The sequence below is a fragment of the Oncorhynchus mykiss genome, chromosome 16 (genome assembly GCF_057628025.1).
Source record: "Oncorhynchus mykiss isolate SJ-2025 chromosome 16, ASM5762802v1, whole genome shotgun sequence".
Lineage (NCBI taxonomy): Eukaryota > Metazoa > Chordata > Actinopteri > Salmoniformes > Salmonidae > Oncorhynchus > Oncorhynchus mykiss.
The window spans coordinates 78,529,827-78,556,885 of NC_143037.1; the positions used below are offsets into that span (position 1 = coordinate 78,529,827).

Below are 27,059 nucleotides of genomic sequence, written 5' to 3' on the forward strand. Positions count from 1 at the left end.
GGGGATTCAATCTTGCACCCTTTCGGTTAGTAGTCCAACGCTCTAACCACTAAACTACCTGCGCCCCCCCCCCTCCCCCCCCTTTACTTTCATATCACATTGAAATAATTTCAGAAATGCTAAATATACACTGCTTTAACTTGCTTTATGTCAGTCGCAGCCAACAGTATTTTTCAGTTACATCGTGTTTCTGTCCGCCTTCTTCCAATGACGCGCCGGTGTTCAGAGCATGGAAGACAGCTAGTTAGCACAGGTGGTCGGTCACCTCTGTCTTCCCAAAACACCAGCTGTAACATGGATATGACCGTGTGGGACCAATAACCTAAAAACAAATTCTCACTGATATGAAAGATACGAAAGATATGAAAGGTATGTTTCCAAAACCGTTCCGCAAGTGGTGCGTGCGTGTTCACGTTCAGAGTGTCGGGGCTCTTAATAAAAGTTCCCCGGGGAAGAAGATACGTTAATCAATAGGCGCCAAAGGCATGTATGGTCTATGAATCGGGTAGGGCTGTCCACGAGGTACAACTTCTATTGAGAGTTATTATACCAGATGTATCACTATGACCTAAGTGGTAAGACAAATGCACTTTTGTACTGAAGACAGATTGTCAAGGAAAGCAATAGTGGGGATAATCTGGTGACAGTTCCACCTCCACCAAATTCTAAAACTCCAAGACTGGATGTGTTTTGATGGTGTGTGTCATGTGTATTTGCTGCAGATGGAGATAGTGGCCTCATCTCAAGAGTTCACAACCATTTACAGAGTTAAACCACTGCTCTCGCGAGATCCCAGGGCTCAATGCAATGGGTCTTATGAAACTGTTTCACGGATCTCGCGTGAATACGCCACTGACGGCAGTGAAATTGAGGCAGGGGTGAGAGGTACCCATGAGATGTTTTGAGAATTTTTATACAATTATTTATTTAAATAAAAATGGCCGCCGTAGAGAGCGGAGACGAGAGACTGTAAGTGTGAATTACATGTATTCACCATTTCAATGTCGAGTTAGATGAATGTTCAAGTCGTTTAAAATGTATTGCTGTATTTAGCTAAAGTAATGCGTTGTATGTTTGTTATGAACTGGTCAGCAGGCAACTGAAAGAGGCGTTCTGAGTACGTCACCAAATTATACAGAAATAAGTATTCCCCTCTACTTTAGCAGATCATCATAGATGAGCAAGGAAATGGTCTCCGTTAGATTGCTGTCGTGTGTGTGTGTCATTTTCTGACCTCTGAAAACACAGCCCGTAGATTTTGTAAATATATTTACTGTCAACAAAAATAAATCCAGTTGTGTTGTGTTTGCACTCTATTTGTCCACATCCTCCACCCTCATAACCAATTTGGCTTGCTGGCTAAATAGCTGAATAGGATGTAGCGTCATCTGGTTACTCATGTGGCCATTTGACGTGGTAATTTTGCGACAGAATAGCCGCATATCATTACTGTGTTGTTATGACGTAAACCATTTATTTATTTTCTTTACTTAGAAAACTGTTTGTTTGGTTATGACGACTGTTATCATCTAGCTAAATACTAGAGCAAGCTGACATGAGTTGGCCCATTTTCTAGAATAACAAATAATGTTATGGAGCAATCAAGGTATTGCTTTAATAGCATGAAGGACTGAGTATCATCTGGCAGAAAATTATATTGATGTACCTTGAAAATAATGCCCCGTATTTTCGCTACACTGGCATCTGGTACAAAAACAAACAAAAAAATGTATTATAAATGATTCTTCATCTGCATTACAATTATTCAGTTAGGTTGAAGTGAATAGCATATTGTGATGTAGCTGCTGCTGTAGGCTACTTCTATCTTTACTGTTGTGTAGATCAGAATAATGCTAAGATGTAAGACGCGTGTGTGTATGTGGACCGATCATGTGCAGTTCAAAATATTCGAACCATTCACATCTCTTGCCTCGTGGCTTCTCTGACTGGCTGCGTCATTCGATATGCCTGCTATCGGGAAGGCGCTTATTAGTATATGGAATATGGTTCAGCCCACTTCAGGCAGGTTTGGTCCTTAATACCATATAAGTATATATTTCACATACGTGAAGAAACAGCACAACACAATATTTTTCCCCCCAATTTTTTTTTTTTTTTTTTTTTTTTTAAACGACCTTTGTGAATAGGTAGTGAGTTGGTTGGGAGCAAGCTGAGGTTTGTAATTTATCTGTGACTTTTTGTTTAAAACATGTTGTACTCTTATCGGCATTGAAGATAAGTTTGCAAAAATTTTTGGAACTTTCAATAAATTCCCTGGTTTTCCCAAAAAAAAACTTGGTTGGAGGATACCGGACTCCCTGCTTATTCCCTCCAGTTTCCGGGAATCCTCAAAATTGGGATTTCGGGAAAACCAGGGAATTTATTGGAATTTATAGTACATTTTTTGGGGGGCAACCCGAGTTAAGGATAGCCATTCTCCATATTTCCTGGTCTGATGAGCTGAGACCATGGCTCTGCTCTGCCTCTCCCCCTCATGACTAACGTTGTCTTCCACAGCAGTGAGGAGAAGAGTGAAGATGCCAACCAGAATCAGAGCTCCAACGACACGGACCCTAAGACACACAGCCAGCCAAAGAAGGTGAGGCGGGAGCGGAGGGATATGGAGAAGGAGAGGCTGGAGTCTTCATCCACCACCATGTCCTCCCCTCCTCATCCTCCAGTCCAGCAGCCCAGTGCGCAGCTGGCTGAGGCGGGGCCCTCGGTGCCCATGGTTACTGCAGTTGGTGAGGCCTCGGGTCTCTCTGAGTCCTCTCCTTCGCCCAAACAGAGGAGGTCCATCATCAGGGACCGAGGTCCTTTGTACGACGACCCCTCTCTACCCCAGGGCTGGACACGTAAACTCAAACAACGCAAGTCTGGGCGGTCTGCTGGGAAGTTTGATGTCTACTTGATGAAGTGAGTAGGCTATGAGAGAGAGCCATATCAAATAGTGTCTCTTAAAAGCATATCTGAAATAATGTCATGATATGATCATATTAAATATAATACAGAGAGATATGATACAGAGAGATATGATCATATTAAATATAATACAGAGATATGATACAGAGATATGATACAGAGATATGATACAGAGAGATATGATTCAGAGAGATATGATACAGAGAGATATGATACAGAGAGATATGATACAGAGATATGATACAGAGATATGATACAGAGAGATATGATACAGAGATATGATACAGAGATATGATACAGATAGATATGATACAGAGATGTGATATTAAATATTTTGCTGGAAGTAGTGAACAAAATCTTGTCTGTTTCGTCCCTCATTGATATTGTTATGTGACTGAACCGTATAGAGAGTGTTTTACAGGACTGGTTTAATGTGACTGAACCGTATAGAGAGTGTTTTACAGGACTGGTTTAATGTGACTGAACCGTATAGAGAGTGTTTTACAGGACTGGTTTAATGTGACTGAACCGTATAGAGAGTGTTTTACAGGACTGGTTTAATGTGACTGAACTTTAGAGTGTTTTACAGGACTGGTTTAATGTGACTGAACTTTAGAGTGTTTTACAGGACTGGTTTAATATGACTGAACTGTATAGAGAGTGTTTTACAGGACTGGTTTAATGTGACTGAACTTTAGAGTGTTTTACAGGACTGGTTTAATGTGACTGAACTTTAGAGTGTTTTACAGGACTGGTTTAATGTGACTGAACTTTAGAGTGTTTTTCAGGACTGGTTTAATGTGACTGAACTTTAGAGTGTTTTTCAGGACTGGTTTAATGTGACTGAACTTTAGAGTGTTTTTCAGGACTGGTTTAATGTGACTGAACTTTAGAGTGTTTTACAGGACTGGTTTAATGTGACTGAACTTTAGAGTGTTTTTCATGACTGGTTTAATATGACTGAACCATATAGAGAGTGTTTTTCAGGACTGGTTTAATGTGACTGAACTTTAGAGTGTTTTTCAGGACTGGTTTAATGTGACTGAACTTTAGAGTGTTTTTCAGGACTGGTTTGAGGTTGATGGAAATACAAAAATGGACACTTCAGAAAGTATTCAGACCCCTTGACTTTTTCCACATTTTGTTACGTTACAGCCTTATTCTAAAATCATTTTTTTTATTTTTTATTCCTTGGTAATCTACACACATTAACCCATAATGGCAGAGCGAAAACAGGTTTTTAGACATTTTTGCAAATCTATTAAAAATGTAAAATACCTTAATAACATAAGTATTCAGACCCTTCGCTGTGAGACTCTAAATTGAGGTCAGATGCATCATGTTTCCATTGATCATCCTTGAGATGTTTCTCCAACTTGATTGGAGTCCACTTGTGGTACATTCAATTGATTGGACATGATTTGGAAAGGCACACACCTGTCTATATAAGGTCCCACAGTTGACAGTGCATTTCAGAGCAAATACCAAGCCATGATATCGAAGGAATTGTTCGTAGACCTCCGAGACAGGATTGTGTCGAGGCACAGATCTGGAGAAGGGTACCAAAACATTTAAATGGGGAATAGTTTGGAACCACCAAGACTCTTCCTAGAGCTGGCTGCCCGGCCAAACTGAGCAATGGGGAGAGAAGGGTCTTGGTCAGGGAGGTGACCAAGAATCCAATGTTCACTCTGACAGAGCTCCAGAGTTCCTCTGTGGAGATGTGGAGAACTTTCCAGAAGGACAACCATCTCTGCAGCACTCCACCAATCAGGCCTTTATGGTAGAGTGACCAGACGGAAGCCATTCCTAAGTTAAAAGCACATGACAGCCCGCTTGGAGTTTGCCAAAAGGCACCTAAAGACTATCAGACCATGAAAAACAAGATTCTCCGATCTGATGAAACCAAGATTGAACTGTTTGGCCTGAATGCCAAGTGTCAGGTCTGGAGGAAACTTGGCACCATCCCTACGGTGAAGCATGGTGGTGGCAGCGTCATGATGTGAGGATGTGTTTCAGCAGCAGGGACTGGGAGACTAGTCAGTATCGAGGCAAAGATGAACAGAGCAAAGTACAGAGAGCTCGTTGATGAGAACCTGCTCCAGAGTAATCAGGACCTCAGACTTGGGCGAAGGTTCACCTTCCAACAGGATAACGACCCAAAGCACGCAGCCAATACAATGTAGGAGTGGCTTCGGGACAAGTCTGTGAATGTCCTTGAGTGGCCCAACCAGAGCCTGGACTTAAACCCAATCGGACATCTCTGGAGAGACCTGAAAATAGTTGTGTAGCAACGCTCCCCATCCAACCTGACAGAGCTTGAGGAGATCTGCAGAGAAGAATGGGAGATACTCCCCAAATACAAGTGTGCCAAGCTTGTAGAGTCATACCCAAGAAGAATCAAGGCTGTAATCGCTGCCAAAGGTGCTTCAACAAAGTACTGAGTAAAGGGTCTGAATACATAAAGTAAATGTGATTTTTCTATTTTTTAAGTTGACAAAGTTTTTGACTGAGTTTTTGCTTCGTCATTATGGGTTATTGTGTGTCGATTGATGAGTTTAAAAAATGAAATCCATTTTAGAATAAGGCTGTAACCTAAGAACATGTGAAAAAAAGTTTTATTTTTCTGAATCTGGAGATATTTGCTCAGTTCATACTCGTACCTGCCCACCTTGTATTTCACCACACTTACAGTTGAAGTCAGAAGTTTACATACACCTTAGCCAAATACATTTAAACTCAGTTTTTCACAATTCCTGACATTTAATCCGAGTAATAATTCCCTGTTTTAGGTCAGTTAGGATCGCCACTTTTTTTTTAAGAATGTGAAATGTCAGAATAATAGTAGAGAGATTGATTTATTTCAGCTTTTATTTCTTTCATCACATTTCCAGTGGGTCAGAAGTTTACATACACTCAATTAATATTTGGTAGCATTGCCTTTAAATTGTTTAACTTGGGTCAAACGTTTCGGGTAGCCTTCCACAAGCTTCCCACAATAAGGTGGAGGAATTTTGGCCCATTCCTCCTGACAGAGCTGGTAACCGAGTCAGGTTTGTAGGCCTCCTTGCTCGCACACTCTTTTTCAGTTCTGCCCACACATTCTCTATGGGATTGAGGTCAGGGCTTTGTGATGGCCACTCCAATACCTTGACATTGTTGTCCTTAAGCCATTTTGCCACAACTTTGGAAGTATGCTTGAGGTCATTGTCCATTTGGAAGACCCATTTGCAACCAAGCTTTAACTTCCTGACTGATGTCTTGAGATGTTGCTTCAATATATCCACATAATTTCCCTTTCCTGATGATGCCATCTATTCTGTGAAGTGCACTAGTCCCTTCTGCAGCAAAGCACCCCCACAACATGATGCTGCTACCCCCGTGCTTCACGGTTGGGATGGTGTTCTTCGGCTTGCAAGCCTCCCCCTTTTTCATCAAACATAATGATGGTCGTTATGGCCAAACAGTTCCATTTTTTTTTTCATCAGACCAGAAAACATTTCTCCAAAAAGTATGATATTTGTCCCCATGTGCAGTTGCAAACCGAAGTCTGGCTTTGTTATGGTGGTTTTGGAGCGGTGGCTTCTTCCTTTCTGAGCGGCCTTTCAGGTTATGTCGATATAGGACTCGTTTTACTGTGGATATAGATACTTTTGTACCTGTTTCCTCCAGAATCTTCACAAGGTCCTTTGCTGTTGTTCTGGGATTGATTTGCACTTTTCGCACCAAAGTACGTTAATCTCTAGGAGACAGAATGCGTCTCCTTCCTGAGCGGTATGACGGCTGCGTGGTCTCATGGTGTTTATACTTGTGTACTATTGGTTGTACAGATGAACGTGGTACCTTCAGGCGTTTGGAAATTGCTTCCAAGGATGAACCAGACTTGTGGAGGTTAACAATGTTTTTTCTGAGGTCTTGGCTGATTTCTTTGGATTTTCCCATGATGTCAAGCAAAGAGGCACTGAGTTTGAAGGTAGGCCTTCAAATACGTCCACAGGTACACCTCCAATTGATTCAAATGATGTCAGTTAGCCTATCAGAAGCTTCTAAAGCCATGACATCATTGTCTGGAGTTTTCCAAGCTGTTTAAAGGCACAGTCAACTTAGTGTATGTAAACTTCTGACCCACTGGAATTGTGACAGTGAATTATAAGTGAAATAATCTGTCTGTAAACAATTGTTGGAAAAAATTACTTGTGTCATGCACAAAGTAGATGTCCTAACCGACTAAACTATAGCTTGTTAACAAGAAATGTGTGGAGTGGTTGAAAAACGAGTTTTAATGACTCCAACCTAAGTGGATGTAAACTTCTGACTTCAACTGTATCTTTACAGATGTTTACAGATCCGTTTACAGAAATGACGATTAAAGAGAAGTTTACTGTTAGGACCTTTACAGAAATTACATTTACAGATCGGTTTACCGTTAAGGACATTTACAGATAGGATGTTTACAGGGCAGTTTACATTTAGGACATTTACAGTTAGGATGTTTACAGGGCAGTTTACGTTTAGGACATTTACAGTTAGGGTGTTTACAGGGCAGTTTACGTTTAGGACATTTACAGTTAGGGTGTTTACAGGGCAGTTTACGTTTAGGACATTTACAGTTAGGGTGTTTACAGGGCAGTTTACGTTTAGGACATTTACAGTTAGGATGTTTACAAGGCAGTTTACGTTTAGTACATTTACAGTTAGGATGTTTACAGGGCAGTTTACGTTTAGTACATTTACAGTTAGGATGTTTACAGATCCGTTTACAGTCGGGACATTCGTTGTGATCTGTATTTCAGCCCAGAGGGGAAAGCCTTCCGTTCCAAGGTGGAGCTGATTGCCTTCTTCCAGAAGGTAGGAGACACCGCCACCGACCCCAACGACTTCGACTTCACCGTGACAGGGCGTGGCAGTCCCTCCCGCCGCGAGAAGAGACCCCCAAAGAAACCCAAGGTAATGAAACCGTCAGGGAGGGGCCGGGGTCGGCCGAAGGGGAGTGGGAAGTTACGCCCGGCCATGGAGGGCGTGGCAATGAAGCGTGTGGTGGAGAAGAGTCCTGGGAGGCTCTTGGTCAAAATGCCTTTCAGCGCATCCAAGGCATCTGAAGTGGCGGGGCAGCCTCAATCGCGGGTCGTAGTCGCCAAGATGCGCCCGGCGCGGAAAAGGAAGGCGGACACACAACCGCAGACTGCTCCGAAAAAGCGGGGGCGTAAGCCAGGGTTGGTGTCAGCGGCAGTTGGTGCGGCGGGTTCCAGTACTTCCTCTTACGCAGCGGCTGCTATCCTCGCCGCAGAAGCCAAAAGGAAAGCTCAGAAGGAGTCTTCCGCTAAGCCGGTGCAGCAGACCGCTCTGCCCATCAAGAAGCGCAAGACCAGAGAAACTGTTGAGGAGTCGAGAGACATTCCAGCTATAGCCGGGGCAGGGATAGGGACAGGGAGTGCTGTGGTGGTGGCAGCAGCAGAGAGGACAGACCGGGGACAGAAGGATCAGGGACAGAAGGATCAGGGACAGAAGGATCAGGGACAGAAGCTGCCAAAGAGTCCAGGGAGGAAGCACAAGGACAGTCCCGTGACTGCCGGGCTGTCCGCAGAGGACAGTGGTGGGGCCAGCGTTTGGTCCAGTAGCGGGGCCAGTGGAGGCGGCAGCAGCAGTAGCGTCACTACCCCAAAGAGTCACAGCCACAAGAGAAAAGAACGTACGCCGCACAAACACCTTCATCACCACCACCACCGTCGCCACAGTCATTCCTCTGTAGTGGAGGATCCTCCTCAACCCTCCCAGCGGCCCCCTCACCACCACCGTCGCCACAGTCACTCCTCTGTAGTGGAGGATCATCCTCCCCCACCCTTCCAGCAGCCCCCTCACCACCACCGTCACTCCTCTGTAGTGGAGGATCCTCCTCCCCCACCCTCCCAGCAGCCCCCTCACCACCACCGTCACTCCTCTGTAGTGGAGGATCCTCCTCCCCCACCCTCCCAGCGGCCCCCTCACCACCACCGTCACTCCTCTGTAGTGGAGGATCCTCCTCCCCCACCCTTCCAGCGGCCCCCGCACCACCACCGTCACTCCTCTGTAGTGGAGGATCCTCCTCCCCCACCCTCCCAGCGGCCCCCTCACCACCACCGTCACTCCTCTGTAGTGGAGGATCCTCCTCCCCCACCCTCCCAGCGGCCCCCTCACCACCACCGTCACTCCTCTGTAGTGGAGGATCCTCCTCCCCCACCCTCCCAGCGGCCCCCTCACCACCACCGTCGCCACAGTCACTCCTCTGTAGTGGAGGATCATCCTCAACCCTCCCAGCGGCCCCCTCACCACCACCGTCGCCACAGTCACTCCTCTGTAGTGGAGGATCATCCTCAACCCTCCCAGCGGCCCCCTCACCACCACCGTCGCCACAGTCATTCCTCTGTAGTGGAGGATCCTCCTCCCCCACCCTTCCAGCGGCCCCCTCACCATCACTTCCCCGGCTTGACTATGAGCCTGGTCTCCCATACAGCCAGGGCCTCGGTGGGGACAGGGGCCCTCCTGCAGAATGAGCCCCAGGACCTGAGCACCTCCAGGGGCCCCTGCCGGGCCAGCACCACCACGGCCAGAGGAAAGAGAGAGGAGGTCAGGGAGGTCAGACAGGACAGGTGTCCAAAGCCTCCGGCAGCTGCAGTGGTGGGAATGGGTGACACCAGGGCCAACAAGCATCAAGTGGACGTGGCAGCAGGGACGGTGGAAGGGAGGGATTTGAGAGACATTGTATCCTGCTTAGTCGTCCCCAGACCTAGCAGGGAGGAGACGGTCTCAGTCGTCCCCAGACCTAGCAGGGAGGAGACGGTCTCAGTCGTCCCCAGACCTAGCAGGGAAGAGACGGTCTCAGTCGTCCCCAGACCTAGCAGGGAAGAGGCGGTCTCAGTCGTCCCCAGACCTAGCAGGGAGGAGGCGGTCTCAGTCGTCCCCAGACCTAGCAGGGAGGAGGCGGTCTCAGTCGTCCCCAGACCTAGCAGGGAGGAGGCGGTCTCAGTCGTCCCCAGACCTAGCAGGGAGGAGGCGGTCTCAGTCGTCCCCAGACCTAGCAGGGAGGAGGCGGTCTCAGTCGTCCCCAGACCTAGCAGGGAGGAGGCGGTCTCAGTCGTCCCCAGACCTAGCAGGGAGGAGGCGGTCTCAGTCGTCCCCAGACCTAGCAGGGAGGAGGCGGTCTCAGTCGTCCCCAGACCTAGCAGGGAGGAGGCGGTCTCAGTCGTCCCCAGACCTAGCAGGGAGGAGGCGGTCTCAGTCGTCCCCAGACCTAGCAGGGAGGAGGCGGTCTCAGTCGTCCCCAGACCTAGCAGGGAGGAGACGGTCTCAGTCGTCCCCAGACCTAGCAGGGAGGAGGCGGTCTCAGTCGTCCCCAGACCTAGCAGGGAGGAGGCGGTCTCAGTCGTCCCCAGACCTAGCAGGGAGGAGGCGGTCTCAGTCGTCCCCAGACCTAGCAGGGAGGAGGCGGTCTCAGTCGTCCCCAGACCTAGCAGGGAGGAGGCGGTCTCAGTCGTCCCCAGACCTAGCAGGGAGGAGACGGTCGAGTCTCGGACGCCGATCACTGAAAGGGTTAGTTGACTGCATTGCAGGACCCATGTCAGTAAGGAGGGAGGAGACGGTTGAGTCTCGGACGCCGATCACTGAAAGGGTTAGTTGACTGCATTGCAGGACCCATGTCAGTAAGGAGGGAGGAGACGGTCGAGTCTCGGACGCCGATCACTGAAAGGGTTAGTTGACTGCATTGCAGGACCCATGTCAGTAAGGAGGGAGGAGACGGTCGAGTCTCGGACGCCGATCACTGAAAGGGTTAGTTGACTGCATTGCAGGACCCATGTCAGTAAGGAGGGAGGAGACGGTCGAGTCTCGGACGCCGATCACTGAAAGGGTTAGTTGACTGCATTGCAGGACCCATGTCAGTCAGGAGAGAGGAGACGGTCGAGTCTCGGACGCCGATCACTGAAAGGGTTAGTTGACTGCATTGCAGGACCCATGTCTGTAAGGAGGGAGGAGACGGTCGAGTCTCGGACGCCGATCACTGAAAGGGTTAGTTGACTGCATTGCAGGACCCATGTCTGTAAGGAGGGAGGAGACGGTCGAGTCTCGGACGCCGATCACTGAAAGGGTTAGTTGACTGCATTGCAGGACCCATGTCAGTAAGGAGGGAGGAGACATTTAGTGCAGCAGTGGATTTTATAAGAAAACAACAAACAGAAAACGTGTACATTAAAAACAAAAGGCAGCTAGCTGTTGGTTGATGTTCTTTCTGTGGGATGGGCTGTTTATTGACAAACAAATAACGCAGCTTAATGAACAACCCACAACACATTGCTTCCTGATACATTTTTACATGTTTTTGTTGTTGTTGTTTTTTTTTGTCATTGTTTTGTTCTTTGTTTCTGCTTTAAACCTGTTAGTCATCCACTGCGACCCATGATCCTTTGCTCAAAGCTTACAGGACGTGGAGGACCTACACTTCCTGTATACATCATCAGCCGGAAACTATGGAATCCATGGTTTAAGATATCATTGTGAAAATGGGACTGAAACAGGGTTGGATTTGCCTAAAGCCAAGGCACCTGTCCTGTCTGGCCCTTTATAAGTGACTTGTCAATGCCGTTGTTCTGTGCTCCGTGGATAGAGGCCTCGCAATATACATATGCCATGCAAGCTTCCAATGCTTCTGTTGTAGCATCCTCTTACTACCGCAGTACGCTCAGGATGAGTCCAAAATGGCACCCAATTCCCCATTTTAATGCACAACTCATAGGGTCCTGGTCAAACAGTGTGCACTGTGTAGGGAATCGGGTGCCATTTTGGATGAAGCCTCGATTTTCAGTCCACGCTCTACAGTCCAGGCCTATTCATTTAGGTGACATATGTTTTCCTCAACCTATATTATGTCAATTCGTCCCAAATGGTACCCTATTCCCTATGTAGTGCACTACTTTAGACCAGGACCCCTAAAATTAGTGCACTACTTTAGACCAGGACCCTAAAAGTAGTGCACTACTTTAGACCAGGACCCCTAAAAGTAGTGCACTACTTTAGACCAGGACCACTAAAAGTAGTGCACTACTTTAGACCAGGACCACTAAAAGTAGTGCACTACTTTAGACCAGGACCCCTAAAAGTAGTGCACTACATAGAGAAGAGGATATCATTTGGGACTCACCCTGAAGCTTTGAAACTAAAACACTGTTGATGCTGACAGATAACTTCCTATCTGATGGTTGAGGTGATGAAACCACAGGGTTTTAGAGGCCTAGATACACCAACGACGTGTGGTTTGATGAACGTTTGGCTACTGAAAAACAGGTTTCATTTGATTTCAATGTGTTACAATTACAATCCTACTGATGCCTTTTCTCGTCGTTTACTTATGTAATGGAGGCTGACTGTGCTCCCACAAATAAACAGAAGCAAATAATCATTAAAACTGTATTTTTTATTTTTATTTTTTTTACTAGTAATGCAAATTATATAGTACATGAACATTGTACCCAGTTTCTCCTAAATTGAAGTGTTTCCCCAACAGTCAGACAGGAAGCTAAAAGCACAACTGGACCCAGGCCTTATTATAGCCAATGCTCCATGGATTCGTCACATTTTTTGTTGTTGTTGTCAATACCTAAAGTATCAAAAGTTTTCTAATACTCAAATTACATTCCAAAGACATTATCAATAACCAAACCCACTGGAGGAAGTGATGCTGTTGTCTGTTGTGTAGGGGTGGGAAAAAAGGTAAATAATTAAAAAGTAGACAGCATCGTGGGCCAATTTCCACTACAACTAGGAGCGTTGAAGCGCGAGGCTCAACTTCTCCACTGTTTTGGTCCCGTTAAAAATCTAAACCAGTACACTTGTGCAGATACTGTGTGAGAGCAATACTTGCTCATCTCAATATCTCCGCTACTGTTCGTGACAACGTCGTTTAGTCAAGTCTACTTTATTTTTTATTTTTTAATGTATTCACTTCAGTTCTAAAAATGTATTTAAATAGAGGATTGATGATTAAATATTCCAGTTTTGACGCAGCCACTGGATGTCAACACAATGCTCCTTTGTGCCATGCGACTGCATTATCTTCTGCACCATGCGACTGCATTATCTTCTGTACCATACGACTGCATTATCTTCTGTGCCATACCACTGCATTATCTTATGTGACATACAGCTGCATTATCTTCTGTGCCATGTGACTGCATTATCTTATGTGCCATGCGACGGCATTATCTTCTGTGCTGCGGCGGCATTAACTTATGTGCCGTGCGACTGCATTATCTTCTGTGCCATGTGTCTGCATTATCTTCTGTGCCATGTGACTGCATTATCTTCGGTACCATGTGACTGCATTATCTTCTGTGCCATGCGACTCCCTTATCTTATGTGCATACCACTGCATTATCTTCTGTGCCATGCGACTCCATTATCTTCTGTGCACGCACCTGCATTATCTTCTGTGCGTGCGACTGCATTATCTTCTGTGCCATGCCACTGCATTATCTTCTGTGCCATGCGACGGCATTATATTCTGTGCGTGCGGCTGCATTATCTTATGTGATGTGTGACTGCATTATCTTCTGTGCCATGTGACTGCATTATCTTCTGTGCCATGTGACTGCATTATCTTCTGCGCCATGTGACTGCATTATCTTCTGCGCCATGTGACTGCATTATCTTCTGAGCCATGTGACTCCATTATCTTATGTGCATACCACTGCATTATCTTCTGTGCCATACCACTCCATTATCTTCTGTGCACGCATCTGCATTATCTTCTGTGCATGTGACTGCATTATCTTCTGTGCATGCGACCGCATTATCTTATGTGCTGCGACTACATTATCTTCAGTGCCATGTGACTGCATTATCTTCTGTGCCATGCGACTGCATTATCTTCTGTGCATGTGACTGCATTATCTTCTGTGCTCGTGGCTTCATGAAACTTGCTTCTGTTAGACGAGTTGCTCTCCTTTAGTTTAAAATCGCAGGTAGGAAGTCAAGAGATGTGACACAAAACAAAACATAACGCATGCTAGTGATTTTAGGCGGTTTTAGGAAGCTAGAACCTACTCCATGGTCACTATAGAGGGTTTTAGGAAGCTAGAACCTACTCCATGGTCACTATAGAAGGTGTAGGAAGCTAGAACCTACTCCATGGTCACTATAGAAGGTGTAGGAAGCTAGAACCTACTCCATGGTCACTATAGAAGGTGTAGGAAGCTAGAACCTACTCCATGGTCACTATAGAGGGTTTTAGGAAGCTAGAACCTACTCTATGGTCACTATAGAGGGTGTAGGAAACTAGAACCTACTCCATGGTCACTATAGAGGGTTTTAGGAAGCTAGAACCTACTCCATGGTCACTATAGAGGGTTTTAGGAAGCTAGAACCTACCAGCGTTTTTAGATAAGAAATCATGCGAACAGTGACATCATAGTCAGTCAGATTTAAAACGTATGGTTGGAATTAAATCAAATCTGCAGTGAGCAGAAATCAGCATTCCTGCGCAGACAATTAGTCTACAATTTGTGTGTTGATCACAAGCTAAATTTAAATCTGTTTTGTTTTACCCCATTAACAATGTCTCGCTAAATACATTAGTTAATTACATTAGTTAAGTACACTAGTTAATTACACTAGTTAATTACACTAGTTAATTACACTAGTTAATTACATTAGTTAATTACATTAGTTAATTACATTAGTTAATTACATTAGTTAATTACATCAGTTAATTACATTAGTTAATTACATTCCTTTTTTTTCTCCTTCTGGCTCAACAACAAATGTTTTAATGAATTTTACCCTACACTCAATCCCTCACTCACACAGAAGCAATTCCATAAAGGTACCGTAACAGGGCCCTGACTAGAAAAACATTGTTTCTAATCTGTGCTCAGTCTTGGATATGAAAAAAAAACGTATTCTTGCACGTCAAAACTCCAGAGATCTATTTGTTATTGACTTCTTACGTTGTAACATATTATAGAAGATAGCATAGATGTATTATTACTTTAAAGCAACGATATGTTGAATGTGTAATTCTCTGTGATGGACATCGTGACGACAGTATGGATGTTGTGTAGAGTGGACCTGTTACAGTAGTTTGCTTAAACAGTGGTGTTCTGTTTTGGGTTAGGGTCAACACCAGACGTCACAAAACATACATATATATATTTATTTATTTTTTACATCTGCACGAGCATTTTCTTCTGCCTTCCTGTAGATCAGATGTAAGAACTGTGACAGTTCAGACCACCCCTGTCTCCAACTGGGGAGAATATGTCCTATATCTACTAGAGATACAGACCCCTGTCTCTACCTGGGGAGAATATGTCCTATATCTACTAGAGACACAGACCCCTGTCTCTACCTGGGGAGAATATGTCCTATATCTACTAGAGATACAGACCCCTGTCTCCACCTGGAGAATATGTCCTATATCTACTAGAGATACAGACCCCTGTCTCTACCTGGGGAGAATATGTCCTATATCTACTAGAGATACAGACCCCTGTCTCTACCTGGGGAGAATATGTCCTATATCTACTAGAGATACAGACCCCTGTCTCCAACTGGGGAGAATATGTCCTATATCTACTAGAGATACAGACCCCTGTCTCTACCTGGGGAGAATATGTCCTATATCTACTAGAGACACAGACCCCTGTCTCTACCTGGGGAGAATATGTCCTATATCTACTAGAGATACAGACCCCTGTCTCTACCTGGGGAGAATATGTCCTATATCTACTAGAGACACAGACCCCTGTCTCTACCTGGGGAGAATATGTCCTATATCTACTAGAGATACAGACCCCTGTCTCTACCTGGGGAGAATATGTCCTATATCTACTAGAGACACAGACCCCTGTCTCCACCTGGGGAGAATATGTCCTATATCTACTAGAGATACAGACCCCTGTCTCTACCTGGGGAGAATATGTCCTATATCTACTAGAGATACAGACCCCTGTCTCCACCTGGAGAATATGTCCTATATCTACTAGAGATACAGACCCCTGTCTCCACCTGGAGAATATGTCCTATATCTACTAGAGACACAGACCCCTGTCTCCACCTGGGGAGAATATGTCCTATATCTACTAGAGATACAGACCCCTGTCTCTACCTGGGGAGAATATGTCCTATATCTACTAGAGATACAGACCCCTGTCTCCACCTGGGGAGAATATGTCCTATATCTACTAGAGATACAGACCCCTGTCTCTACCTGGGGAGAATATGTCCTATATCTACTAGAGACACAGACCCCTGTCTCTACCTGGGGAGAATATGTCCTATATCTACTAGAGACACAGACCCCTGTCTCCACCTGGGGAGAATATGTCCTATATCTACTAGAGATACAGACCCCTGTCTCTACCTGGAGAATATGTCCTATATCTACTAGAGATACAGACCCCTGTCTCCACCTGGGGAGAATATGTCCTATATCTACTAGAGATACAGACCCCTGTCTCCACCTGGGGAGAATATGTCCTATATCTACTAGAGATACAGACCCCTGTCTCTACCTGGGGAGAATATGTCCTATATCTACTAGAGATACAGACCCCTGTCTCTACCTGGGGAGAATATGTCCTATACCTACTAGAGATACAGACCCCTGTCTCCACCTGGGGAGAATATGTCCTATATCTACTAGAGATACAGACCCCTGTCTCTACCTGGGGAGAATATGTCCTATATCTACTAGAGATACAGACCCCTGTCTCCACCTGGAGAATATGTCCTATATCTACTAGAGATACAGACCCCTGTCTCTACCTGGGGAGAATATGTCCTATATCTACTAGAGATACAGACCCCTGTCTCTACCTGGGGAGAATATGTCCTATATCTACTAGAGATACAGACCCCTGTCTCCACCTGGGGAGAATATGTCCTATATCTACTAGAGATACAGACCCCTGTCTCTACCTGGGGAGAATATGTCCTATATCTACTAGAGACACAGACCCCTGTCTCTACCTGGGGAGAATATGTCCTATATCTACTAGAGATACAGACCCCTGTCTCCACCTGGGGAGAATATGTCCTATATCTACTAGAGATACAGACCCCTGTCTCCACCTGGGGAGAATATGTCCTATATCTACTAGAGATACAGACCCCTGTCTCCACCTGGGGAGAATATGTCCTATATCTACTAGAGATACAGACCCCTGTCTCTACCTGGGGAGAATATGTCCTATATCTACTAGAGATACAGACCCCTGTCTCTACCTGGAGAATATGTCCTATATCTACTAGAGATACAGACCCCTGTCTCCACCTGGGGAGAATATGTCCTATATCTACTAGAGATACAGACCCCTGTCTCCACCTGGGGAGAATATGTCCTATATCTACTAGAGATACAGACCCCTGTCTCTACCTGGGGAGAATATGTCCTATATCTACTAGAGATACAGACCCCTGTCTCTACCTGGGGAGAATATGTCCTATATCTACTAGAGATACAGACCCCTGTCTCCACCTGGGGAGAATATGTCCTATATCTACTAGAGATACAGACCCCTGTCTCTACCTGGGGAGAATATGTCCTATATCTACTAGAGATACAGACCCCTGTCTCCACCTGGAGAATATGTCCTATATCTACTAGAGATACAGACCCCTGTCTCTACCTGGGGAGAATATGTCCTATATCTACTAGAGATACAGACCCCTGTCTCTACCTGGGGAGAATATGTCCTATATCTACTAGAGATACAGACCCCTGTCTCCACCTGGGGAGAATATGTCCTATATCTACTAGAGATACAGACCCCTGTCTCTACCTGGGGAGAATATGTCCTATATCTACTAGAGACACAGACCCCTGTCTCTACCTGGGGAGAATATGTCCTATATCTACTAGAGATACAGACCCCTGTCTCCACCTGGGGAGAATATGTCCTATATCTACTAGAGATACAGACCCCTGTCTCCACCTGGGGAGAATATGTCCTATATCTACTAGAGATACAGACCCCTGTCTCCACCTGGGGAGAATATGTCCTATATCTACTAGAGATACAGACCCCTGTCTCTACCTGGGGAGAATATGTCCTATATCTACTAGAGATACAGACCCCTGTCTCCACCTGGAGAATATGTCCTATATCTACTAGAGATACAGACCCCTGTCTCTACCTGGGGAGAATATGTCCTATATCTACTAGAGATACAGACCCCTGTCTCTACCTGGGGAGAATATGTCCTATATCTACTAGAGATACAGACCCCTGTCTCCACCTGGGGAGAATATGTCCTATATCTACTAGAGATACAGACCCCTGTCTCTACCTGGGGAGAATATGTCCTATATCTACTAGAGACACAGACCCCTGTCTCTACCTGGGGAGAATATGTCCTATATCTACTAGAGATACAGACCCCTGTCTCCACCTGGGGAGAATATGTCCTATATCTACTAGAGACACAGACCCCTGTCTCTACCTGGGGAGAATATGTCCTATATCTACTAGAGATACAGACCCCTGTCTCCACCTGGGGAGAATATGTCCTATATCTACTAGAGATACAGACCCCTGTCTCTACCTGGGGAGAATATGTCCTATATCTACTAGAGATACAGACCCCTGTCTCCACCTGGAGAATATGTCCTATATCTACTAGAGATACAGACCCCTGTCTCCACCTGGGGAGAATATGTCCTATATCTACTAGAGATACAGACCCCTGTCTCCACCTGGGGAGAATATGTCCTATATCTACTAGAGATACAGACCCCTGTCTCTACCTGGGGAGAATATGTCCTATATCTACTAGAGACACAGACCCCTGTCTCTACCTGGGGAGAATATGTCCTATATCTACTAGAGATACAGACCCCTGTCTCCACCTGGAGAATATGTCCTATATCTACTAGAGATACAGACCCCTGTCTCCACCTGGAGAATATGTCCTATATCTACTAGAGATACAGACCCCTGTCTCCACCTGGAGAATATGTCCTATATCAACTAGAGATACAGACCCCTGTCTCCACCTGGGGAGAATATGTCCTATATCTACTAGAGATACAGACCCCTGTCTCTACCTGGGGAGAATATGTCCTATATCTACTAGAGATACAGACCCCTGTCTCCACCTGGGGAGAATATGTCCTATATCTACTAGAGATACAGACCCCTGTCTCCACCTGGGGAGAATATGTCCTATATCTACTAGAGATACAGACCCCTGTCTCCACCTGGGGAGAATATGTCCTATATCTACTAGAGATACAGACCCCTGTCTCTACCTGGGGAGAATATGTCCTATATCTACTAGAGATACAGACCCCTGTCTCCACCTGGAGAATATGTCCTATATCTACTAGAGATACAGACCCCTGTCTCTACCTGGGGAGAATATGTCCTATATCTACTAGAGATACAGACCCCTGTCTCTACCTGGGGAGAATATGTCCTATATCTACTAGAGATACAGACCCCTGTCTCCACCTGGGGAGAATATGTCCTATATCTACTAGAGATACAGACCCCTGTCTCCACCTGGGGAGAATATGTCCTATATCTACTAGAGATACAGACCCCTGTCTCTACCTGGGGAGAATATGTCCTATATCTACTAGAGACACAGACCCCTGTCTCTACCTGGGGAGAATATGTCCTATATCTACTAGAGATACAGACCCCTGTCTCCACCTGGAGAATATGTCCTATATCTACTAGAGATACAGACCCCTGTCTCCACCTGGAGAATATGTCCTATATCTACTAGAGATACAGACCCCTGTCTCCACCTGGAGAATATGTCCTATATCAACTAGAGATACAGACCCCTGTCTCCACCTGGGGAGAATATGTCCTATATCTACTAGAGATACAGACCCCTGTCTCTACCTGGGGAGAATATGTCCTATATCTACTAGAGATACAGACCCCTGTCTCCACCTGGGGAGAATATGTCCTATATCTACTAGAGATACAGACCCCTGTCTCTACCTGGAGAATATGTCCTATATCTACTAGAGATACAGACCCCTGTCTCTACCTGGGGAGAATATGTCCTATATCTACTAGAGATACAGACCCCTGTCTCCACCTGGGGAGAATATGTCCTATATCTACTAGAGATACAGACCCCTGTCTCTACCTGGGGAGAATATGTCCTATATCTACTAGAGACACAGACCCCTGTCTCTACCTGGGGAGAATATGTCCTATATCTACTAGAGATACAGACCCCTGTCTCCACCTGGGGAGAATATGTCCTATATCTACTAGAGACACAGACCCCTGTCTCTACCTGGGGAGAATATGTCCTATATCTACTAGAGACACAGACCCCTGTCTCCACCTGGGGAGAATATGTCCTATATCTACTAGAGATACAGACCCCTGTCTCTACCTGGAGAATATGTCCTATATCTTCTAGAGATACAGACCCCTGTCTCCACCTGGGGAGAATATGTCCTATATCTACTAGAGATACAGACCCCTGTCTCCACCTGGGGAGAATATGTCCTATATCTACTAGAGATACAGACCCCTGTCTCCACCTGGGGAGAATATGTCCTATATCTACTAGAGATACAGACCCCTGTCTCCACCTGGGGGGAATATGTCCTATATCTACTAGAGATACAGACCCCTGTCTCTACCTGGGGAGAATATGTCCTATATCTACTAGAGATACAGACCCCTGTCTCTACCTGGGGAGAATATGTCCTATATCTACTAGAGATACAGACCCCTGTCTCCACCTGGAGAATATGTCCTATATCTACTAGAGATACAGACCCCTGTCTCCACCTGGAGAATATGTCCTATATCTACTAGAGATACAGACCCCTGTCTCCACCTGGAGAATATGTCCTATATCTACTAGAGACACAGACCCCTGTCTCCACCTGGGGAGAATATGTCCTATATCTACTAGAGATACAGACCCCTGTCTCTACCTGGGGAGAATATGTCCTATATCTACTAGAGATACAGACCCCTGTCTCCACCTGGGGAGAATATGTCCTATATCTACTAGAGATACAGACCCCTGTCTCTACCTGGGGAGAATATGTCCTATATCTACTAGAGACACAGACCCCTGTCTCTACCTGGGGAGAATATGTCCTATATCTACTAGAGACACAGACCCCTGTCTCCACCTGGGGAGAATATGTCCTATATCTACTAGAGATACAGACCCCTGTCTCTACCTGGAGAATATGTCCTATATCTACTAGAGATACAGACCCCTGTCTCCACCTGGGGAGAATATGTCCTATATCTACTAGAGATACAGACCCCTGTCTCCACCTGGGGAGAATATGTCCTATATCTACTAGAGATACAGACCCCTGTCTCCACCTGGGGAGAATATGTCCTATATCTACTAGAGATACAGACCCCTGTCTCCACCTGGGGAGAATATGTCCTATATCTACTAGAGATACAGACCCCTGTCTCTACCTGGGGAGAATATGTCCTATATCTACTAGAGATACAGACCCCTGTCTCCACCTGGGGAGAATATGTCCTATATCTACTAGAGATACAGACCCCTGTCTCCACCTGGGGAGAATATGTCCTATATCTACTAGAGATACAGACCCCTGTCTCCACCTGGGGAGAATATGTCCTATATCTACTAGAGATACAGACCCCTGTCTCTACCTGGGGAGAATATGTCCTATATCTACTAGAGATACAGACCCCTGTCTCCACCTGGAGAATATGTCCTATATCTACTAGAGATACAGACCCCTGTCTCTACCTGGGGAGAATATGTCCTATATCTACTAGAGATACAGACCCCTGTCTCTACCTGGGGAGAATATGTCCTATATCTACTAGAGATACAGACCCCTGTCTCCACCTGGGGAGAATATGTCCTATATCTACTAGAGATACAGACCCCTGTCTCTACCTGGGGAGAATATGTCCTATATCTACTAGAGATACAGACCCCTGTCTCTACCTGGGGAGAATATGTCCTATATCTACTAGAGATACAGACCCCTGTATCTACCTGGGGAGAATATGTCCTATATCCTCTAGAGATACAGACCCCTGTCTCTACCTGGGGAGAATATGTCCTATATCTACTAGAGATACAGACCCCTGTCTCCACCTGGAGAATATGTCCTATATCTACTAGAGATACAGACCCCTGTCTCCACCTGGGGAGAATATGTCCTATATCTACTAGAGATACAGACCCCTGTCTCCACCTGGGGAGAATATGTCCTATATCTACTAGAGATACAGACCCCTGTCTCTACCTGGGGAGAATATGTCCTATATCTACTAGAGATACAGACCCCTGTCTCCACCTGGGGAGAATATGTCCTATATCTACTAGAGATACAGACCCCTGTCTCTACCTGGGGAGAATATGTCCTATATCTACTAGAGATACAGACCCCTGTCTCTACCTGGAGAATATGTCCTATATCTACTAGAGATACAGACCCCTGTCTCCACCTGGGGAGAATATGTCCTATATCTACTAGAGATACAGACCCCTGTCTCTACCTGGGGAGAATATGTCCTATATCTACTAGAGACACAGACCCCTGTCTCTACCTGGGGAGAATATGTCCTATATCTACTAGAGATACAGACCCCTGTCTCTACCTGGGGAGAATATGTCCTATATCTATTAGAGATACAGACCCCTGTCTCTACCTGGGGAGAATATGTCCTATATCTACTAGAGATACAGATCCCTGTCTCTACCTGGGGAGAATATGTCCTATATCTACTAGAGATACAGACCCCTGTCTCTACCTGGGGAGAATATGTCCTATATCTACTAGAGATACAGATCCCTGTCTCTACCTGGGGAGAATATGTCCTATATCTACTAGAGATACAGACCCCTGTCTCCACCTGGGGAGAATATGTCCTATATCTACTAGAGATACAGACCCCTGTCTCCACCTGGAGAATATGTCCTATATCTACTAGAGATACAGACCCCTGTCTCCACCTGGAGAATATGTCCTATATCTACTAGAGATACAGACCCCTGTCTCCACCTGGAGAATATGTCCTATATCTACTAGAGATACAGACCCCTGTCTCCACCTGGGGAGAATATGTCCTATCTGCCAGAGGAGGCTTTGTCCTCCTCAATAAAATACAAAGTTTAGACAAACAATAGTTTGGATGTGGCCCATATCTCTCCTCTTGCTTCGCCTCTTCCCTTGCCCTAGAGACTAGGGAGGGGCACAATGGATAATACGAGCTCTCTTGCTCACAAAGGGCTATGAAATATCTTCAAATTCACTACAGTGCGGGGAGAAAGAACTGGTAAAGGTGTAGCGTCTCAAAACAAAGCCTGACATGATCACACCGTCTGCATTGTTGCAGTTTGGAAGTTTTGGTACAAGTTGACTGTTTTACTGAGTGAACCTCCAGTGACTCCAAGCACAACTGGCTCTCCCCCCCCCCCCCCCTCTCTCTCTCCACCCCTCCTCTCTCTCCCCCCCCCCTCTCTCATTCCCCCCCTCTCTCTCCCCTCCTCTCTCTCTCCCCACTCTCTTCCCCCCCCTCTCTCTCTCATTCCCCCCCTCTCTCTCTCTCCCCTCCTCTCTCTCGTTCCCCCTCTTTCTCCCCTCCTCTCTCTCATTCCCCCCCTCTCTCTCTCTCTCTCCCCCCCATCTCTCTCGTTCCCCCTCTTTCTCTCCCCCCCTCTCTCTCGTTCCCCCTCTTTCTCCCCCCTCTATCTCTCCCCCCCTCCCCCCCCCCTCTTTCTTCCCCCTCCAGCTCTTTCTCTCTCTGCAGATCATCACAAGAAGCTCTTACACTACACAAATGCCCTTTCCACCCTATTGAGCCGAGCTAAGTTATGCTGTACTGTGCTGTCTCCTATATTATTTCAACCACAGTTCCAGCAATTGTGCTGGATGCGGAACTAGGTCAGTGCAATTCAGTTTGTCTCAGCTCAGCTCCGTAGTGTGAAAGGGTTTTAACAATACAAGGGTCTGACTCAGTCTTCAGTAATATGTCTCCCCTGGTCCAGAAACCTGGAGGTGGAGGCTAGAGGAGGATGTGGGTCAGTCCGTTACACCAGTTTGAAGGCAAAATATGCACTTTTCATTTTCCAGTTTTAATATTTAATGAAGCAGAAATTGGATATAGTAAATATCAAAAGTAGGATGAAAAAACAAATTGGTTACTTTCAGTGCATTCGGAAAGTATTCAGACCCCTTGACTTTTTTCCACATTTTGTTACTTTACAGCCTTATTCTAAAATGGATTAAATAGTTTTTGCCCCTCATCAATCTACACACAATACCCCATAATGATGTCACAATACCCCATAATGACATCACAATACCCCATCATGATGTTACAATACCCCATAATGATGTTACAATACCCCATAATGACATCACAATACCCCATAATGATGTCACAATACCCCATAATGATGTTACAATACCCCATAATGATGTTACAATACCCCATAATGACATCACAATACCCCATAATGATGTCACAATACCTCATAATGATGTCACAATACCCCATAATGATGTTACAATACCCCATAATGACATCACAATACCCCATAATGATGTCACAATACCTCATAATGATGTCACAATATCCCATAATGATGTTACAATACCCCATAATGACATCACAATACCCCATAATGATGTCACAATACCTCATAATGATGTCACAATACCCCATAATGATGTTACAATACCCCATAATGACATCACAATACCCCATAATGATGTCACAATACCTCATAATGATGTCACAATACCCCATAATGATGTTACAATACCCCATAATGATGTTACAATACCCCATAATGACAAAGTAAAACCAGGTTTTTAGACATTTCCCCGGAAATATTACATTTACATAAGTGGCTGGGCAAGTAAAACCATAATTTGCAAATAAATTATTTTTTTCTCATTTTGTCTGTCATAGTTGAGGTGTACCTATGATGAAAATTACAGGCCTCTCTCATCTTTTTAAGTGGGAGAACTTGCACAATTGGTGGCTGACTAAATACTTTTTTTGCCCCACACAGGAAAAAGTCAAGTGGTCTGAATACTTTCCGAATGCACTTTATGTCTTGAAATTCTGTCATTGTGATCAGTGTGGACTTGAGGACTGGATCGAAGCTCAATGTCTCCATTACCTGGTTCACTCTGTAGGTCTGAACTGACCCGGACAGCATCGAAGCTCAATGTCTCCATTACCTGGTTCCCTCTGTAGGTCTGAACTGACCCGGACAGCATCGAAGCTCAATGTCTCCATTACCTGGTTCACTCTGTAGGTCTGAACTGACCCGGACAGCATTGAAGCTCAATGTCTCCATTACCTGGGTCACTCTGTAGGTCTGAACTGACCCGGACAGCATCGAAGCTCAATGTCTCCATTACCTGGTTCACTCTGTAGGTCTGAACTGACCCGGACAGCATCGAAGCTCAATGTCTCCATTACCTGGTTCCCTCTGTAGGTCTGAACTGACCCGGACAGCATCGAAGCTCAATGTCTCCATTACCTGGTTCACTCTGTAGGTCTGAACTGACCCGGACTCTGCTGGTTCTGTTTCCTTTCCAGCAAGGAACCAAGGCAACCCAGTACAGCTAGGCATGGTTTGACTCTGCAGTAGAATCCGGTTCAAGTGAACATTATTGCCAGTCTGGCTAGCTGAGCTGCAATCTAAGGTCTAGTGCCTTGCTTTGCGGATATACATTATACACTGTATTGTGTGACAGATGTGGCCTTTGATTAAAATAATTGTATTTCTAAGGAAAGAAGTGGGTGGATAGGACAAGTCCCAGATCTGTTTGTGTTGTCTTGCCAACGTAACGACCCTAGGAATGGGTAAGACGACACAAATGGATCTGGGACCAGGCTACAATTTCACAACGAGGATCTTGCATTCCTTAAGTGAGAGTTAAGGTTAATAACAGGTTATATATATATATATAACAGGTTATAATGTAAATAACACATTAATAACAGATGGTTATAACACTTCAATCAGATTGTGTCTGTTTGGACTCAACTCTCACTCAGTATGTAACCAACCTGTAGTTGATTGTGATGTTTGCCTGTTAAATAAGAAGTCTAATAATTTTTCTATTGGATTTGATTAAAGACATATCCAGGGGTTTAGAATGTAATTTCATGGACACACAGCTAGACAGGCTTTGATGTGATAGCATGTAGTGAAGAAGAAATTAAGAACTATTCTTTAAAAAAAATATATATATTTATGGAAATAAATGGACGTGCCAGCTTACCAGGACTTGTGTTTTCTTTTAGTGAAGGAGAGTTGTTTTCTAGAGATATGTCGTTCTTCATGTCCCCTTCTTCAGGATGTTAGATAGTAGCGGTAGCTTTGACGATGCTGTTTAAAATGTCTCTCGCACCAAATCACTGCTTTTTAAAAAGCAATAGTATATCAAGCAAACAAGTGAATTTACGTTTTACGTCATTATTCAATTTGCTTTTAATTTTTTTCCCTACACTTCTATCCCTATGCGTCAATTGTGTAATAGTTGACATTGACGTATAGGATTAAGCTAACCTAACCATTTATTTAATGAATGCCAATTCAGGTTGAAATAAAACATAGTAAACTTTGATACAAATTTTAAAAACTCCACTATTGGAAAAGAAGTTAACTGTCTATTTAACATAGTCTTGTGCCTTGAAGTACTAGAATTTATACTGTGGTCGATTGTGTTTTTTTTTTAAATTCTGAGTCCTGTATTTGCCTCTTGTTTGCTGTTCTGTGCTTTGAGTGTATTATAGAGTAATAGATCAAGTATTTTCTCAGTTTGATGGATTATTTGCCTGCTTTCTTTTTTTTAAACATTTAAACAAAAACGTATTTAGAGGAACTGAGGACTATAAGTGGCAATAAGATCATAAGATCTTTTGACAATTTAAGAGATTTTTTTTTTTCATATCTTGTTTTAGCACTTTGGGAAATTGTTGTTGTTGATTAGCATTATTATTATTAGTAGTAGTATTATTAATAATAATAATAATATCAAATAATTGGTCATCATTAGCCTGCCTTATCCCTTCTGCCCACGGCTTTATATGAGATAATATTTAAATCATGGCCAAATACAAAAATGTAAGATCTGCACTTTACCTGACAGGACA

At 44.8% G+C, this 27,059-nt stretch overlaps 1 protein-coding gene and 1 long non-coding RNA gene across 3 annotated transcripts in view; one reads left to right on the forward strand and one right to left on the reverse strand.

The window, feature by feature from the left end:
• LOC149977354 (uncharacterized) overlaps positions 1-27,059 on the reverse strand; it is a 460,718-nt gene that overhangs the window by 290,308 nt on the left and 143,351 nt on the right. The gene's annotated exons all lie outside the window — the stretch shown is intronic.
• On the forward strand, positions 838-11,804 carry LOC110491183 (uncharacterized). 2 transcript variants are annotated; one of them, XM_021564530.3, is made up of 3 exons: positions 838-969; positions 2,518-2,916; positions 7,716-11,804. In XM_021564530.3, exons 1-3 carry the CDS (start codon positions 938-940, stop codon positions 10,495-10,497), a joined length of 3,213 nt encoding a protein of 1,070 aa, XP_021420205.3. In that variant the 5' UTR covers positions 838-937; the 3' UTR covers positions 10,498-11,804. The 2 variants fall into 2 exon arrangements, with proteins under 2 accessions (XP_021420205.3, XP_090057787.1); XM_090201661.1 differs by having other exon boundaries at positions 843-969; positions 2,521-2,916.

Coding starts and splice junctions, on each gene's coding strand:
- LOC110491183 (XM_021564530.3), top strand. CDS start 938: ATGGCCGCCGTAGAGAGCGGAGACGAGAGACT. Junction 970..2,517: donor GAGAGCGGAGACGAGAGACT/GTAAGTGTGAAT, acceptor TGTCTTCCACAG/CAGTGAGGAGAAGAGTGAAG. Junction 2,917..7,715: donor TTTGATGTCTACTTGATGAA/GTGAGTAGGCTA, acceptor TCTGTATTTCAG/CCCAGAGGGGAAAGCCTTCC.